Source organism: Sinocyclocheilus grahami, unplaced genomic scaffold (assembly GCF_001515645.1).
Source record: "Sinocyclocheilus grahami isolate Dianchi unplaced genomic scaffold, SAMN03320097.WGS_v1.1 scaffold402.1, whole genome shotgun sequence".
In the NCBI taxonomy this organism is placed as follows: Eukaryota; Metazoa; Chordata; class Actinopteri; order Cypriniformes; family Cyprinidae; genus Sinocyclocheilus; species Sinocyclocheilus grahami.
The window spans coordinates 146,080-166,185 of NW_015505581.1; the positions used below are offsets into that span (position 1 = coordinate 146,080).

Consider the following 20,106-nt stretch of genomic DNA (forward strand, 5'->3'; position numbering starts at 1 on the left):
AGAGTAGACTACAATGCCGGCTGTTCTGACTCACAGACTGTAAGTAAGTTTTTTTTATATTAAAGAATTTTCCACTGATGATTCAAACGCAAGTTTTGAGCAGTGTAGAGTAGCGCTTGTTGTTTGTCGTTTCTCCGATCACAAATGCAGACATGGTTTTGTGTTTACGCGGCGTGATGCAACGCGTAAAAAGACAGTAGAAGTCATTATAATCCGTAATTATGTCCCCACTGGATGCAACAAATGCCTAGTTTATAATGGGTTTTAATGTTTTTGTCTCGTCGCTCCGGCCGGACAGGGCATCACAGTATGGTAAGGGGTGTAACATTTCCGTCACACGCTTGAGGTATTCGGCCAATCACAATGCACTGGATAGCTGGCCAATCAGAGCACACCTTGCTTTTCAGACCGATGAGCTTTGTAAAAATTGACGTGTTTCAGAAAGGCGGGGCATTTTTTTAACCTTAATCCGCATAAACATTTCATTACACCAAATACACAAAATGTTCTTTTTAGCAACATCATATGACCCCTTTAAAAAAACAGTAGTGTGTATATTTTATTCTCTCTCTCTCTCTTCCTTCGGCTTGCTCCCTTTTTTATCAGGGGTCACCACAGCGGAGTGTGTATATTTTATTAATATTTAAAAATACAGACATTCACTGATTTACTAAAATGCTTTGGTTTAAATTGGTCTAGATTTTCTCATATAGCTCTCTTCTTAATATTATTTATAACCGCACAGCAACATCCTTCATTTTCAACCTTTATTTTGAGAATATATCAAAATGGCCATTTGGAGTAGGGCAATAGTGCTAAACTCTTACATAATATAACTTTAAGCAGCAATTTAAGGGGCTATATGGGGAGGGGGAGACAAGCCAAATGGGGAATGGAGGTCATGCGTTATGTGATAAACGTTAAATGTCAGCAGAGATAGAGCATCTGCTGAGGGTATTTTCTCAGCTGTGTGCTGCACATGGCTGTTCCATCTTCATGGTAGCTCATTTGTTTTAGTGTGTTCAACAAAGCGTGTAACGAAAACACTAGTAGCAGAGAAAATGGGGCATATTTCATTTGACATGCTAATGTAATAAAGCAGATAAGGTTGCCAATAAGGCTCACCTCTCTCGCCTCTCTTCTTCTTGGTGCGGTCGATGTGATCCTTGAGTTGGATGCGGATCTGTCTCTCGTTGGGCAGATCTCTGATAAAGGGATGTTTGAGGAGCTGCTCTGTGCTGGGCCTCTGGTTGTGGTTTTTCACCAGACAGCTCTCAATGAATGACTGGAACTTTTTAGACCTGCAGATATGAGGAAGAGCTTGAGGGGAACGCTCCTTGTTTTGTCTATCAAGCTGGCTGGCAAGAGCGAGTTTGTTTACAAGTAAGGAATCATGTACATATCAGTTGCTGTTAAACAATAAAAACCTGTATGTCTAGCTTGACAAGCAACCTTTCTCAAGGTGTTTGCACTTGAATGGGCCAACATACCAAATGAAGATCACATGTGACAGATGAAGTGAACAGTAAAAGTGTTCAGGACTTTATGATTAAAAGTAGATTGGACAGTGTGTTGTTTGGTCTCGCAGAAGCTAGACTGGGGGTCTGTCCTTGTGAACAAAGAGAGGGGCACTCACCACTTCTTGGACTTGAGCCTGGGAGCTGGGTTTCTAGGGATCAGAAACAGGGCTCTCATTGGGTGCATATCACAAAGGGCTGTGGGGAAAGAGAGGAGAATGTTAACACTGGATGTCTTGTGCTGTCTAACACCGTCTGGCACATCTCAGCCTAACATTTAGAAACAGACAGGACAAAATATCCAGGAAAGTTTGTTTATGTGCTGAAACATGAAAGCAGAATGCATATTTCTGTTTATTATCTCTTGGTTGGAATTCATTCTGATTGGACAGTGATCAGGACCTTGACAAAAAGCAATTTACCTATGGTTTATATTATTAATATCCCTTACATACAATAAGGAAAAGACTTGTATTATGTATTGCACTCACAATGACACCCATTCAAAATGTGCATAAAAAGCTGGCTACCAAAAGTTTTTAAATAAGTGCTGTATTCACACTGCAGTTAAACATGGCTCAAATTGGATTTTTCCCCCTCACATGTGAAACCAATTGTGTGCTTGATAACATATAACACATAACACAACACATGCATAAAATAAAAAACATTTATACATTTGCAATACCATTTAAAATACATAGACATACATTAGCTCTCAAATGTTGTGACACTTGTTTTGAACCGTGACAACAGAAACCAAACTGCTAATTATAATGCTTATATATATATATATATATATATATATATATATATTATATGTATATATATATATATATTATATGTATATATATAAAAATACACCTTGCTGCGTACTGCGTTAGGCTAACCGAGACATGTCATTTGCACATATATTGTTGCTCTTTTGTTAGTTTTGACTGCTTTTATTGTCCTCATTTGTAAGTGGCTTTGGATAAAAGCATCTGCTAAATGACTAAATGTAATGTAAATGTAATGTAAATTGAGTGCATAAATTCAAGTTAAATTATATAATGGTATTTGTTGATGATGTTAGGAAGAATATGCCAGGGTGGGGTGTTTTACACATGTAGGTCAGTTTCTCAGCTTTGCCCACTCAGACAAGTGCATGATATGAGCCAAATTTAAAAGGACATGTGAACATTGTCAAAGCATGCAGTTCTGGTAATATATCATGTAAGTGCTTTCTTGAACTGACACTAAAAAATACACCTATTTCTCATATGCGCTGCATTAGTTTTCAGCATGACTCAATATAAAACTGCTCATGAACAATATCAAGCATCAACAAGAGGTTAAAAACTCAATTTTCAACATGTGCGCGAAATCCAACAGCTCGCTTTCAATAAATCTAACAAATATTAAATTAATATAAACTCTGGAATAGGATTGTGTGGCTTGAATAGACGCAGATGCCAAGTATCAGACTACATGGGCAGGTGCAATGAGTTCCCAGCACAGAATGGTCATGGTTTGAGGGTACAATGTCTTTCAGCCTGGCAGCAGGGACGGCAAGCTCATTCCAAACTAGAGGACAGTCAGGCTTAGTGAGTTTGACCAGCAATGCCACTTTTGGACACAGACCTGTTGCTACATACTGAGGGCCAATATGCCAGTGCCAACAAAAATACATGCACAAACACACACACACACACACACACACACATTTCCATTTGTTGTCAGCAGTCACAACGGTGAGTCATCTCTCCAATCGACTATATTTGAAAAAAGAAAAAAGGCAGATTTGTCCTCAAGTGCACTGCCCAGCAGCTTTCTGTCCTCTGGCCAAAGCAGTACCACCCTGCCAGGGCACCTTCCTACAGGATTATACCCCTCTGCAGCCAGGACAAGATCACTACAGTCTGCCTGCCCTTTTGCCTATCTATCACTGCTCAGCCATCTGTGAGACAGCCTTGCACTGAGAGCAGCTCATGCAGCCTGTCCAGACTCTGACCGCAGAGGACAGTCTTATATATCTAACTGATGCAAGGAAGAGGTCTGTGACATTCACATATGCTTCAGCCGATGTCATAATGCAACGCGACTCAACATATGGCCTCTTTTTCTATGCGTTGGCTTGCGTCCTTCAAAAAATAAAATACATTTAAAATGAAGGTACATTTATTTGCAAAGTATTTAATTCATTGTAGGCACTGCTTCAGGGTTATTTAATTATTTATTTAGTTAAATTTCTGCAAAAATTATGAGTGAGGATTCTGCTTTGATGCCCTTGAAAAATGAAGTAGCCCTGTCCTGATGTAACTTTGGATGGTGTATATACCTCTTCTCTGATAACATAAACCCCAATATACACAAAGTAGTGAGCCCTTTTACTCACGTGGGGCTCCTTCGGCCATCTCAATGGCTGTGATTCCCAGCGACCACAGGTCACTCTGAAACACAAGAGAGAGAGAGAGAGAGAGAGAGAGAGAGAGAGAGAGAGAGAGAGAGAGAGAGAGAGAGAGGAGACCACACATGAGAGAGAGAGAGAGAGAGAGGACACCTCACATGAGATGGGACACAAAAACTTAAGACATCACAGAAATGAAGTTTAGAAATATTAGATAAACTATTGACGAACATAAAATTAACCTAGTAAAAGATATAAGTAGCTAGCTCTATGTCTGTATGCCCCTTAAAATGGTATAAAATTCGTCTGTCCCATCTAAGAGGTCTTGATCTTGATGTTTTGATCTTCAAAAATCAAAAGCAATAAGCCATAACAGCTTGTGTGTTACTGTATTACCACCATTAAAGGGTATTGTTGGCAAAACTGTCATTAACTGGTCACAGGAAGTGTTAGAAATTTTGTTTAAGGTTAAAAATTTATTTTAAGGTTAGATTCTCGCTATTAACTAGTTGCTTTTTAGCATGCATATTACTAGCATATTGACAGTTTATTAGTACTTTTTGTTGTATTAGCACATATTAATGCCTTATTCTGAATGTCCACAGTCTAGATTCCTTAATCCTACGCCATACCTAAACTTAACAACTACCTTATTATCTATTAATAAGCAATGTTGGCGTTTGTTCAGGGAAAACTCTTAGTAAATAGTGAATATGTGTTCCCTATTCTAAAGTGTTACCAATTCACCAATACCACACACAGCGGACAATAAGGCTCAATTTAGATAATTATAACTGCACTGTAAGTGTAACAACAGAAAACAAAACACTCTGCAAAAATGTTCTGGTCCTTATGTTAGATTATGCAGCTTTATAACTTTACAGTAGATGTTGATGTAATTGAACTGATTTTAATTTTTTCCATCAAAATCCACTTTTTATTAACTCCACATTTAACACTCGTCACGGAGACAGTGAATACAGAACAAATCTGACAGCTATCATGTTGGAGGACGCTTTACCAAACTCACAAGTTATCCCTAATAGAAAATTATTGAATAATTTTTTTTTAAATGTAACATTCAAAGACATTTTTTCCCCATTGCACTGGTTAATTCCTGATCCTGTTCACAGGTGTGGGTATATCAGCTATTCACAAGAGCCAATTCATTTATTCAGACGCTGGGATATCAGTTTTAATCTAAAACAGTCATAGTTCGCTTCAGAGCCACAATGACTCACCCAACCCAGATTCACTTTATTGTTTCTCTCTACAGACAAACATAACCACAGGTATGCAAATAACAAACCCTGTTGATAACCTTTTGTTTTTCTTCCATGGAAGATTGGCTGCCTGACAGTTTCTCTGGAACTGCTGGCAGTACACAACGAAACAGTCTGATGGATTCTAATGAAATCTGTTGACGATTTGTCCGCACTTACATTTCAAAATAAAGATGAGTGAAAGTTTCCCCTAAGGCTTCACCCCTCAATCATCTGTCAGAGGAAAGATAGACTCACGCTGCTGATGCTCTCTTTTATTCCAAGGCAGAAATTAAACTAGTGTCACATTACTTTTTTAGCATTAGATTAAAAAAAAAGTTAGATTAAATATTAAACTATTTTCTAACACACAATTAACCTAGCATGAAAAGTAACTAGCTTTAAATGCATCAAATGTCTGTATTCCCCTTAAAAGCCTCACTGGTCTTGACCTCGACTGCAATCAGTTAATTAAAATCAGACAAAATGTCAATTTTCTAATAAAAAAATAAAAAAATCTAATTCAGATGTGGTGATAAAAACAAACAAAACAAAACTAATTGCAGTAAATAAATTAATTTTAAAAAACATGTCAATTATAATCTAATTTTAATGATCAAAAAACACTATTTAGATGTGCCACATTTTGCATTTCCCCTCCATCTCAAGAAAAATACATTTTACTCAAAATTGTGACCTTCATGTAGCAACATAATTCGGACCCTTTCTTGTTTATTTAACATTTATTTTATAATATTTTTAAGGTCTACTTAATTTATAATTATAATATAATTAAATATTAGTAACAGGGTTAGAAAAAAAAAAATGAACAAAAATAAAACGGCTCATATATTTAACTTAAACTGCTCGAAAGTCCTTTCACAGAGGATTTGCTGAAAAAGGGAAGAACAAAAATTGAACAGAAGGTGGGCAAACCCAATACAGCATAGGCTTTTATCAGTGGTGCTGAGCATTATGCCTATGACATGCAGGCAATTTGATATGCCAATATAAATGCCATGCAGCAGTGAGTAAAACCACTGTGCACAGATGATATTTCATACTGCAATAAAATCACTGTCTTTCTTTACATTTGTCTGAGCTTTGAGTTAAACCAGAGATTAATTTTTAAACATGCATTGAAACAGACTAGAGCTTAATGCTAAAAAGAAACCGGCCAATATTTCTTTGGACTGGAAAAGGGAGGATGAGTGTGTGTCCTGTTATAGTGACATTATCAACGCTGCCAGCCACAGCACGGATCACTGTATTAGCACGAGTGATTTGTGGATAATGGTGACTAAATTGTTACCAAGGCGAGTTTATTAGATTTTGATTGCATATGCTCACATGTGTATTGAGTAAACTGAGGAGTCGTGATCAATATTCTCCTCTCGGCTAAATCACTGCAGACCAATTTGAAATGAAAGCGCTCTGTTGTTTTGCTGTTTTAGAGCAGCATTTTCATTGGCTGCAGCAGCACAGCAACATCCAAAATGATTTTATGTATATGAATGGGTTTTCTCACAATGTGAGACACTTGATTATCACTTCAAGAACAGCGTATCATATGTTACAGATTATGCATTTCTGAGTAAGGAGAGCTCACCTTATAGTCATATGTGGCATCAGGATTCTCATCACATGCGATGACCTCTGGTGCCATCCAATAAGGAGTGCCGATGAAAGTGTTCCTGCGGCTCACGGTGCGGTCCAGCTGTGCACTCACACCGAAGTCCACTGGGGTTGAGATGAAATAGATGAAGAGGAAAGCAGTCTGATCAGTGTTAAGCAAATGCTGAGAGCTACAGAGGTACGACAGGTGGGACTAACTGTAAGAATTAGTCAGGGTAGCACCATATTTAATATTTAACAGGAATGAAAAAAGGCTGTGAGGGATAGAAGTGCAGTGCATTCAATGGACTGTACTGTTATTTAAAAACAAACTGATTGTTCAGCTAACAAAATATATTACCCAAAACAAAAAATTTGCCGTGTTGACCAACAGCAAGCGAATTCTGTGTGAGCAGTGCTTTATCGCTATACTATTGACAAAGGACCTTTTGTGTCCGCAAAATTTCATCAAAATTTCACAAAGGTGACCACAACTTTATGCTGAGTGGCCCCGCACACAGTGGAATTTCACCGGTCCAAAATGGTCCATCATACAATCGCAGCCAATCAAAAGTATTTGATGTTTAATGTACAATTTTGCATTCAGTGTAGACCAACTGCTTCTCACTGGAAGCTTAATACGTTAACACAATATGCTACAGCGCCACATTGAAAAAAATCAACAGCTGATGCAGTTGTGGTTAGTGCCGTGGAAGCTGTCAAGATAGATGTCTTTCCGTAAAGAATTTGAATTACATAAGCTAGTTTAACTAGAGATGCTAAAATGAAAATTTAAAACATTTACACGTGATAAATCAAATAGGTGCGCTGACATGCAAGTGCCTGTGCTCTCAGGTAATTGGCCTCTCCTCACACTAAACATGGAGATGTAATGGGATCAGATAAAAACAAATGTTCAAGGCAGAGAGACAGTGAAAAGAAACGATTTGTTTTGAAAAGCTCCTTTCACAATCACAAACCTTTAGCATTCAGCCTTCAGCATAGTTATGAAATCAGCTAGAGTAGCACTGTCATCTAAAGGATGATCAATTATTTACCCCACACAGCCTAATTGATTTACCTCTGATCCAGCCTACTCTCTCACAGTCAATGCTAATTTCCTCGCTGAGCCTTAAAGGGGGCGCTGCTAAAAGGCAACAGCACATTAGCATTGCTGGGCCGTGCTTCTTTCACATTCCTTTGCTTCGAAACCTTCTCTGCACAGTCGCAGCGAGGCCCGTAAATGCCATGCAAAGTTATCCAAGCCACAGGGCTGTGCTCTTACCTAGTTTGACCTCTGCGTTCTCTGTTAGCAGCACATTCTGTCCTTTGATGTCTCTGTGGATGACTTTGTGATGGTGGAGATGAGTGAGCCCCTGAAAGAGAGACAAACTTGAATTAGGAGAGAAAAAAGGACAAGTGAATGGCAGAATCCTTCATTCACAAACTAGGTTGTGAATGGGTACAGTTAATAAATTAAATTTAACAACTAAAATGTAACAAATCTTTTTTTGTGAAATATTATTTTTGATCAGTTCTTGGGGTTTTGTCTTTCTTTAAAATAAATGCCACTTGGTTTGATAATGTGTCATCTAATGCTATGACACTTAAACATTTTTAAGTTATGTCTTAAAAGAATAGTTGTCAAAAACACTGAACAATTTAGTCAACCTCAAGTAGATTTAAACCTGCATTGTTTTTCTTTGGAACACAAAATGATTCACGCCCTAGATTTAAGGTCTTCTGAATGCATACTATATTATATTTAAACATTTTGGGATTAGTAAAATTAATATTTTTATTCAGCAAAGACACATTAAATTGACAGTAAACTTTCACATTGCTAAAAAAAATTCAATTTAAAATAAATGCAGTTTTTTGAAACTTTATATAAATCAAAGAATTGTAAAAAAAAAATTAAAATAATAATAATAATAATAAAAATATACAAAAATATTAAAAGTGACCCTAAACCTTTGAACAGTAGAGTATTTCATTAGATGGTTGAAATACACTTGTATCACAGCAGATGAATTGTACTGTTTAGTTTTACGGTGCTTTCTATCACTTTTGGAGCTTGGCAGCCTGTGCTCACTATGAACTGTTGTATGAAAGAGTGGCTTCATAATTCTACAAAAAATAATTTCCCTTTCAAATGAATTACACAACAGCATATACAGTAGGTTTATATCATTACTCTAATTATTTGGCGAAATTACTCATGTAACAAATTATTATTTTTTTTGGCCAGAATAGGCTGGATCAGCTAGTGGATCTCAGTAGTTGGTTTACCTAAAACAGCAAGCATGTTCCAAATGCTAGTTTAAACGCCTTAAGCTGGTTTTTCCAGCAGCAAACAGTGAATAAAGCCCGGTGACTTGAGCCGTTACCCTGAGGATCTCTCTGCTAATGTAGGCAGTCCAGTCTTCCCTCAGTGAGTTGCCCTTGGTGTTCTTGATCAGGTCTGTCACTGAGCCTGCGCCACAGAACTCCATCACCAGCTGTAGAGGAGACAACACAAGTCAACTCCTGCAAATCATATTCGTCCTTTCAACAACTCTTAGGCCCCTGAATCTCATGTCTGTGCAGTTACCCCATTTAACTTGATTTTACCCCCGCCTCCCACTTGCTTATCAAAAATATATTAGAACAACTCACTTAAAATCACAAACACCCACAAACAAAACCAGGACAAACAAACAAACAAACAGCACAATAGGGACTGCCTGCTTTAATCAGCCTGTTACTATTTCATGGGATTCATGGGATTATGCCCCATTGAGCACTGGGTGGATTTTATTATAAATTAAGACAGATGGAAGTTCCACAGATCATTAAAAACATGATAAATACTGCAGCATTTAACACAAACACCCAAGTAGGGACATTCAAATGGAGGACATAAATCTTTGAGCACTCCTCAACCGCAGGCTGAGAGAGAGAGTGTGGGAGCTGTCCATTAATATGCAAGTGGATGCTGGGATAAATGAAGCAGACAGGAGGAAAAGCCTGTCACCGTCGTCATGCACTGAAGATCTGATCCCCTCCTCTCCCACCGGTCCATGTCTTTCAGACCCAAGACGTGCAGTGTTTAAAAGACCGCATCACTCATGGTTTAATTGGACCTGATTTGGCTGCAAGAACGAAACTGGATGGCAATCACAAGAGATCAGGTGGGATTTTCACTTTAATATCTGATGTGAATGTCATTTAAGATACAACTGATTATAAATCTAGAACTGCATGTCTCATATAAATCTAGAAGTGTTCGACAAAAATAAAAAACCCACAAAACATACCAAAATAGAACTAAATATAAAGGAGTGAAAAGAAAAGAATGAAAAAAAGAACAAATAACACAATAACACTTCAAACTTAAACTCAAGTGACTGTCAAACATCCTTGGAAGATTAATTGAAGTCAAGTTCATTTCCTTTCTTCAGCTGTTATGATTATTTGTACTAAGGGGAAGGGTAATAAGGGGTAAGAAAAAGATGATATTGCTGTAATAAAGATATGCCCATAATACAAAAGGAGTATGTTAATCAGTCCATCAATCTTTGCCAATTTGTTTTCCCGGGTGGAGGTAATGAACCCTTACAGATGAAAACAAGATTTGTTCTCATGAAAAGGGCAACTGACAAATAACTACATCTACTGTTCTAGTACAGAAATCAGTGAAAATTTGTTTTGAGAAACACCTAAGTTCTTTAAACACCCATCTAATGGAATTTACTCAGCATAGAAGCTATATTTCATTTGCTGCAAATGAAAATGACAAGTACGGCCCATTAAATAGACAGCACTGTTGTGTGTGTGTACCTGACAGTTGTTTGTATAAAACCCTGAAAACGCATCTTTCCACAACAAAAACAACTAAGCTACAGTAGTAGTATCTTGAAACCATAGCCAAGTTACTAGCGATTTGTCACGCTACAACACTGTTTGCTACAAAATAGCTAGTTACTGCAAAAGCAACAATATTTTGAAAGCAAATCCCTCTATACTACTATTCTGCATTCTGCTTTATACACGCAACGAATGAACATAACACAGCAGTTGTGGATATGGAAATGGCTGCAAAATGTAGCTAGTCAGCTACATGATTCTCAAGCCCTCAGATTTAGCATCATTCTGTTGTAATTGGAAGTGACCTGTGCTTTTAGATCCTCTAATCACACTTCAGTGGAAAGTGTCCTGTCTAGTCATGAGCTCTCAGGTTCAAATACTCCACATCAGAGATGTGTGCTCAACCACACAATAGCTCAATAGTCAATAGCTACCAGCAACTGTTTGGTTACCAACATTAAGAAATTCATACCGGTATGGAAGATCATGAGGGTGAGTGAGAGAGAGTGAGAGTGAGAGTGAGAGTGAGAGTGAGAGTGAGAGAGTGAGAGAGTGAGAGAGTGAGAGAGTGAGAGAGTGAGAGAGTGAGAGAGAGAGAGAGAGAGAGACGTGACATGTGGCCAAGTATGGTGACCCATACTAGGAATTAGTGTTCTGCATTTAACCCATCCTTAGTGCACACACACAGCTGTGAACACACACACACACCGTGCACACACCCGGAGCAGTGAACTGTTGAACAACGGCCATTTTTTGGGTGAACTATCCCTTTAAGAATCGTGAAGTTTAAATCAAGGATAAGTGTAAGAACAGCTGAAGTTAAGATCGGTAATCTTGAGGTCTGAGCAAATTATAATCCATTTACGAGATACAAAACCACAACAACACACATAAAGACACATCATGTGCTGCTTGACATCTTTAATACTTTATGAATCATGAGAACCTTGCTATTTTTCTGTCTAGGATGCCATAAAGGAGGAAGAATGAGATCATTGAGCACTGCTGATGAGGCTGTGTTTTGGGTGATGGTGCTTCTCTATTTTAAGACGCTGACTCATTTTCACAGACTATCACACTCAGTCGTAGGCTGTGATTCAGCACCAATGCGTGTCCTAGACAGAGAAGTGCACATACAGTAGGACTACGTGATGTTTAGGCATTTTCGCAGCAACACGGATCTCGACAGTATCAAAACTCAATTACCTCAGTTCACTGCTTTGAAAAGACCAGCATATGCTGTGTTTGATGCTGGGGGTTCTGATACCTAAACCAACTAACCAGCTAAAGAATATGTGAAAATGCTTATTTTATTAACTGAATTACTTAAATTGTACTAAAAATAGTTAAATGTTTGTTTTATATAATAGTAAATGCTTCACAATTTGACCACACCATGTAACGGCCACCCTTACGTCCATGTTACCCAACAAGCCTTTTTTAGTCAACCTTGCTGTTTGAAAAGGAGCTCTAACAGTTAGTCCAGCAAAAAACAGCCTAAAGAAATGTGAAAATGACACGCTGGTGTAAGCTGGTCTTTTTTTAAAGGGCAGGCTTTCATTGCCTCGATGTCCTCTTCAACAGACTGAAAAGAATGTGCAATGTGCTGCAAACTAATCTTTGTGCACTAGGACAAAACTGAAGGAGTAATTTATAGGCTTCAAGTTTAATTTAGAGTCCACAGCACTAACTGCTGTGTTAAGTTGGTGTGCGAGCAAGTCGGTGTGAGCAATCGTAAAATAGAAAGTGCTTATGCAAGAGCAGCTCTGAAGCTTTGAGTGCCAGGGTGAATTGATTCCCTTGGAAACATGCACGTCACCTACCTGAAGAGCAGGAGCAAAATTGAATGTGGGTTTCAATCACTTGATCATGCAAAAATCTCTATGTCTTTGGGCTTTTGATTGGCAGGTCAGAGGGAATGCTGAAGAGGTTTGCGGCCCTCGAGTCTTACAGCAGAGGGAATGTCACCCTTCATCTGAAAGGTCTGCCCATTCAAGAGCTGTCACTCAGCGCTGAGATGTGTCACAAATGCACTTCATTTCCTGCGATGTCTATCTTTATCGGTGGAGCGCTTCATCTACGTGCCCCTGTGTGTCCCTCCAGCCGCTGATAAACAACACAAATTACCCTGCCACTATCAGACCTGTCCTGTCTTTCAGCTGAGGAAGAGAAGGGAAGTGGAAGAGGGAAAGAGTTGGTAGGAGAGGAAAATATGGACAAGAAAAGTAAAGATGGAGTGAAAGAATATCTCTAGACAGCACACATAAAGAATGCCCTCTCTTGACTTATTACTGAGATCAGTACTTACTTCATTATACACTCTCCAAGAAAAAAAAAAAAGATAAATAGCCGTTACTGGGGTGATACCCCAAGTTATAAAAGCTAAAAAGGTACATATTTGTTGGTGCATATTAGTACCTTACAGGTACATTAGTACTTTAAAACTACATATTAGTACCGTTTAAAAGGGTACCGCCCCAGTGATAGTTCTGTACCTTTTGTCTGAGAGTGTAGGCTAAACACTATCACTAGAAAGGCAAAATACAGCAACTACATCACTAGAACTGTGAAAATGACTTCCAAGTTTTAAATTTAATTGATTTGATATCAATTTTCTCACCCAAGTTTTCTCCAAATCTGAGCATAGCGCAGACAAATCAGTCTTTCACAAGATAGATCACAGTCTAGAGACTCAATTTCTCTCATCATTTTGACAAATAGTGTAGTTGCTTTTAAATGGTAATAGACCTATCCATTAAAACACAGGAAAATCAAACATTTTTTACTGGATTATTACTATTGTATACAGTAAGTATTACTAAATATTTTCTAGTGAGCCTTTTGTGTAAAATAAGTGTTTGTTTCATTTATAAAAAATATATATATTGGTCTCATTGGTATAATTAAATTAATTATTATTTATAGCAGTGGTTCTCAATCTAATCTCGGTAACACTTTACAATAAGGTTCATTAGTAAAACATTAGTTAATGTATAAACTAACATGAACTAACCATGAGCAATACATTTGTTACTGTATTTACTAATCTTCACTAACGTTAGTTAATAAAAATACAGATGTTCATTGTTAGTTCATGTTAGTTCACAGTGCATTAACTAATGTTAACAAGATTTTAATAATATGTTAGTAAATGTTGAAATTAACATTAACAAAGATTAATGAACGCTGTATAAGTGCAGTTCATTATTAGTTAATGTTAACTAATGTAGTTAACTAATGAACCTTATTGTAAAGTGTTACCCTAATCTCTTTAAATCGAAGGCCCATCAATTGTCAAACACAAAATTTGAAAGGTCCATATAGGCTATGATATTCCTTCTGGTGTTTCTGCTATAATTATGACAAAGCTGCTAATTATTAAACTGCTTTATTAAGACAAACTGGGAGTTTATTAAAAGAATGAACCAAAATTAATTTTGTGACTCCAGAAGTTTTAAGAACTATGTTTTTCCATTAAAACAGTTGTTGAGGGGGGAAATAAACAAGGGAATTTTTTCCCCCATTTTTAAACATTGTAAATCATTTTAATAAATGAAATATAAAAACATTGTCTGATGAAGAGCTTTTAGGCTCGAAACCTCACCTGTGGTGAGAACATAATTAAATATTCTTCTACTTTTGAAGCTGTGGTGTGCCAATTTTGATTTTCCTGTTTGAAATGTTTTGTGGTTGAGCACCTGCATTGAGCTTTTGGCCGGCTAGATGTGCACATTTGATTGTAATTTTTAATAAACGAAAGAAAAAAAAGGAGAAAAAAAACCCAACCTTGATTTAATATTTTTTAATGTAATTTTAAATCATCCTGCGGCCCCCGTGGAAGTTTGCTAACCTCCTTTAGCGGTACCCGGTTCCCTGATTGAGAACCACTGATTTATACTACTATTTCATCATTATTTCGTTATAGGCCACCCTTATCTCTAAATATTGATTTTGGCAAACCTATGGTCAGCCACTACATTTAAGCACCCATTAACACACAACTCTGCAGAAATACTGTGAAGAGTACATAAAAACAGACAAATTCTGTTATTCCAATCTTTATAAAAAGGCTTCACAGCCTTTACAAAGTCCTTAACTTTTCCCAGCACAGAGCTCCATTAACTCTCCATGACAACAAGTCTGTAGGAGAGACAACGGTGCTTTGATTCCTGTTCATCAATGTTCATTCAAGGCCCATTTATCATACACTTCCCCATGGGCCCATAAAAGACCACATATACACAGGGCAGTGTGTTTGAAGCACAGATGGATATGCTCTCTCCATCTCCTCTGGCACTGTGGGACATGGTACTCACCCACAGCTGGTCGTCCACACCGGGAGGGTTCTTTTTAATGAAGGCACCATAGTAGGTGGCGATGTTCCTGTGGTGAGAGTATTTCTTCAGCATGTTGATCTCAGCTTTGATCTCCTCCTCTTCCTCCTGTCAAGACACATGCAGAAGGGAATCATGGGATATCTCCCTACTCTCTGAAGTAAAGCTTAAGGCATGTGGGACCACTCTAGTGACCTATAATAAGGGCTGATGGCCCACTTACAGATGCAGGTGCTTTTACGTGAAGTAGATGGAAGGAGGGCAGAGAGCACAGAATTAGCTCTTGGCCCTAAGAATTACATCCTGACTGGAGTGTTCCTCTGGGAGCCCCTCAAGCCCCCCAACTCAATGAGCTCTTCTCAAGAGCATGCTGGATGCTGCTGATGAACAGCTATTTGAGCTGATGACAACTCTCTTTATCTGCTCTCTCATTCACTACAGGTCAAACACAGAATTTCCAGGCTTCCCTCATCACTCGACCAATGATTTTCAATGAGTTTTCTAGGCATTTTGTGTTTACTTGAGGGATATATATGTATATGTATATGTATGTGTATGTGAGTGTGTATGTGTGTGTTTTACCATAGTTGTTATTGTCTATTAGATTTGGAGATTTAATTTATTGTTATTGGTCAATATTACATTTAATCGTTCGTGCTCGTTTCTGATATTTTTACATTTAGATTCATTCTTACTTCAAGTTCATCTTTAAAAACACTAATAATCTACTGCTACTACTAGTAATAATAATGCTAAATCGAATCTTAAGCATATCTCAAAATATCCTTTTTTTATTCAGTAAATTATAATGTTATGATGCCTAAATTCACTTGTACCATTTAAAACAATTGATTTTAATACTTACTGTATTATTTTTTTATTAAGACAAAAAAAATAGAAATATAATTGTCTTTTATCAGTTATCAGTCATCAAGAAAATAATTATCAGCTTATCTATATAGACCATAATTTAATTATTTTTGCTTCGTTATTAAATATAGAGAGCAACATAACTAGAAATATTTATATTCATTATAGACATTTCTGACTTTTTTCTATGACTTTTCTATTCCAGTTTTATATGGGGACCCTGCAAATCTCAAAACCTACTGTACTGCTAACCTAGACTGCGTTTCTCTGCATCACTCGCATTTTATTACAAACACTCATATATTGTCTAAAATGATGTCTATGAAGGCAGTCGATAAGGTTTTGTGAAATCCATAGTCTATAGTACAGGGAAGACGTTCGTCCTACAAAACAAAGATCCATGTAATCTGCTAATCAAGCGTTATTCACCCTGAAATAACAGGGGCAGCCACAAGCCATTACAAACACAGCCAACAGTGGCCAGTGAAATCATAACAGCTTGTGAACTGAATTCGCTACGGTATTTCAAAATTTACAACAGCTTATTAAATGCTAAATTGACTTTAGATTACAAATAAAAAGATAGATTGGAAAAATATGCCGTTAAAAAGAACAGACGTGACTGAAATACTGCGACTGAATAAAAAAAAATTCACTCCCAATTCATATGCTAGCATTGCAGCCCAAACTCTACTTTAAAAACACAGAAGACATTGGAGCCTTATATTTTCTGCTCTATTATAAAGAGGGATGCTAAAAGGTTATTAAGAACATATCATATTTTATCATCCAGAGAACTAATGAAGGGAAAACTAAGCCTTGAGGATATATGGATATACTAAAACTTCAAAAATTAGATCAACTAAGTCTAAAATAAACCTGCAGATCAGAGCAGAGGACTCTTCAAGAGGCTTTGACATCTTGTCTGTAAAAGACCTCAACAGCTTTAGAGCATTATAAGAGGTCGATACTGAAGTACAGATGAAAATAAACTCACCCCTGTGACATCCATGCACTTGATGGCAGCCAGTTGACCCGTTTTGACATGTCGGCCCTGCAGAGAAACAAACACAGGCTGTGCTTGAGAAAAAGCTTAAAACTTGGAATATTATTGTGACTTCATGCCTGGGAAACAAACAAAGAATGAACACCTAAACATTCAATGAATATATTTATCGCATCATATATTCCTATTCTAGGCAAACAAACAACAATTTCAAACTAAGAACAAAAATTTATTGTGTCCTTAGAGAATACAGGCAAAAGTCACGAAATGCCCAAATAAGGCTTGATTTGTCAACAAAAGCTTTAATTAATAAGTCATATATTTCAAGGAAATCTGACCTCAATCCCAGCATTTTCTGCTTATACAAATAAATACAGACTTCACAAAGAAACATTTGTTCCATAATTTGCAATTAATTACTGCGAAAGAGAGGCTTGTTGACATTAATACCGCAGATCACACCTATATTACATTGGATTACACCTGTCTAATAATAAAACTCAATGGGCATATTTGTTTTGTGAACAATCTTTTATTATCTCTCTTAAGCATGCTTCTTAATCACCTGAACTGAAAAGAACTGTTTCTTAAAATAGCTGGACTGTCATGCACACTTCATATCATCGCTATGTGAAATCTAAAAGGCACTGATAAATACTTTCGTTTTAAAGATGTGGACTTTAAGCCATGTGAACTCTGTAAGAATGAATGCACTGATTTGATATCTATGCTGTTCTTCAGTTCTAACTATAAACCTTAGAACTAGGTGTAATACAGTTCAGGGTTGGTAAGATTTTTTAAATGTTTTTAAAATTAGGTCTCTCATTCTCACCAATGCTGCATTTATTTGATCAAAAATACAGATAAAACCGTAATACTGTGTAATATTATTACAATTTTAAAAAACTGTTCTCCATTTTTTTTCCTTGTGATGGCAAAGCTGAACTTTCACCAGCCATTAACTGCAGTCTTTAGTATCACATGATCCTTCAGAAATCATTCTAATAGAAATCATTCTAATTTGGCTCTCATCCATTATGGCCATAAAAAAGAAAACTGTAAAGAAACTCAATACAGCAACTCATTCTCAGTATCACTAAACCACCCACAGAAGCTCATTTGTTTAAGCACAGGCCAACAGTGAAACAGGCACATACAATTCCCAAATCACAATCACATGGAGGTTTACAGTTAAGGCGGTCTGTCCCCATTTCTGAGTTACAAGAAGGTTTTGTTGAGTCCAAGTTGTGTCAGAGCAGTTAAACCCAGATTTCACTGTGAACACGTGACACATCTTCGTCCTCATAATATTCCCATCCCCCCTTTGCTCATTAACACATTAGTCCCTCTTACAAGTCAGCATTCACAAATACAGAGTTCTGGCATGAAACTCTAGATGGCGCAGTCCGATAGGTCTAACTCAATCTGACCTATTGACATCATTATCACATGGCACAGCTGATTGGTTCTCTCCTGTATCGGTAGCCAATGAGCTCACTGCTCAACATTCAAATATATGATTATTGCTTGCAGTAGCAGTTGCAGCTTGCTTCAGAAACCCTCCACCTTCCCCAGCTCCACCTGTATACTACGAGGTGATTCATGTTTGCTATATGGGGGTTAGTTCACGTATGTTATATTTGCAGCAGCAATATTTCTTACACGCTCACAGCAGCATGTTGTGGATGTATTGGCAGTAGCAAGTCTCGGTACTTGCTCTGCCGCAGCAGCAGCGTAGCAGATCTATTCCACCAAGACCAAATACATTAACATTGTCATGTACATTGCCATGCCAATCCCTCCGAGAGCTGTCATGACAGAACTAAGTGAAACCATACGGGGCATCACTGGGCAGAACTGGTTTAGTTACAAAAGTAGCAACTTCCTACTAATTCAGAGTGTCTGGCCTCAGCTATCTGCTACATCCTCCTTCTGATGTAGGTCACAAGCGTGGTGACAATCTTCCCTACGGTATCAGCCAATCGGCAGCCGGCACTCATATTAATTCTCTCTCATCGGCTCAAACCTCGACACTCCGCAACACGCTTTTCCCCCCTTCTTTCTTCAGACACCAGAAAAACAGATAGAGGGATAGAGACAGCAAAGCACTAGAGGAAGTAAACGGAGATACCAAAGATGAAGTCATCTTCACAGTTAAATGTCAGAGGGAAAGGAAATCAGAATAGCCCCCGAAAAGCATAGCCTGAGATGCAGGATTCAACATAATGTGAATGTCCTTGACTATTTGTAGGAAGGCCAAAAGAGAGATTGTCAGGCAAAATGACAAGACCACCTCAGAGGCACCATTAATGGGCAAAAATTCGACTCATGCAAACATTTACAGTCCTTTACCATAGCAAAATAACTGCAGCTTCTCACACACACACACACACACACACGGGCCAGACAGCACTGCTTTTCAAGGCCTCAGTGAATAGATTCGGCTGTCATTCAAAAGAAAAATCCAATCCTCTTTTCTTCAAAATTGAACATGGAGAGCTATTTTACCATCAGCAGGTGTTCAATCCAGAACCTCAAGAACACGCCGTCTAAGACTCAACAAAAACACTGCAAACTCTTGACCTTAACAGAACTGGTTTCATCCCCCTAATACATAATATTCTCACCTCATATGATACATTGACTCTGTATTTGCACTGCATTGCATTATATGTGAGCTTCGTGAAGTCAGCATAGAGTGTGTGCTTTTAGAATCGCAATTCCATTCAGCCATTGGTCTTTGTGACCTAGATCTGTGGTAACAGCCTGTGTGAATGAGGATTATTGGATTTAAAAACATATCTTATGAATGCTGTATACTTAAGGATATTTCTAGCACTCTGGCTCCTAATGGCATCGCTCAACACTAGGTTACAAACAGGAATAATAATAGAATCGCTCGCTCTCTGTCAGAGTAAACAGAGCAGGAATGAAAGAGGGCAATGAAGATAAATAGTTCTCATTCCGTGACGCTCCGTAACACATGGGTCTGCTTCCTCCGATCCTACTGATGAAATTATAGGCCACAGACCAAACACTTCAAAAGCCAGTAAGAATAACATGGAATATATAAATGTGATAATCATTAAAAAAAATTAAACTCTGTATCAGGTTACCATGGCATTATCATGGTACCACCACAGTACCCTTTAAAGGTTCAGATGTCAGTCTTAATACTGTCATCTGCATGGTTGTTACATCAGCTGTCGCAGTGTTAATGACACCGCAGAAAGGCAGAGCTGGCATTACAGTCACAAACTTATTG

General features: G+C 37.7%; 1 protein-coding gene across 6 annotated transcripts in view; it reads right to left on the minus strand.

The window, feature by feature from the left end:
* The window catches only part of LOC107550600 (TRAF2 and NCK-interacting protein kinase-like), an 87,678-nt gene that overhangs the window by 29,185 nt on the left and 38,387 nt on the right, over nucleotides 1–20,106 (minus strand). For all 6 annotated transcript variants that reach the window (XM_016231911.1, XM_016231910.1, XM_016231914.1 and 3 more), the window contains exons 3-10: nucleotides 16,833–16,889; nucleotides 14,948–15,073; nucleotides 9,173–9,283; nucleotides 8,068–8,158; nucleotides 6,778–6,908; nucleotides 3,895–3,949; nucleotides 1,637–1,715; nucleotides 1,126–1,301 (exon numbers count right to left, since the gene is read on the minus strand). In XM_016231911.1, coding sequence (XP_016087397.1) covers nucleotides 1,126–1,301; nucleotides 1,637–1,715; nucleotides 3,895–3,949; nucleotides 6,778–6,908; nucleotides 8,068–8,158; nucleotides 9,173–9,283; nucleotides 14,948–15,073; nucleotides 16,833–16,889 — 826 coding nt within the window. The remainder of the gene's footprint in view (nucleotides 1–1,125; nucleotides 1,302–1,636; nucleotides 1,716–3,894; nucleotides 3,950–6,777; nucleotides 6,909–8,067; nucleotides 8,159–9,172; nucleotides 9,284–14,947; nucleotides 15,074–16,832; nucleotides 16,890–20,106) is intronic.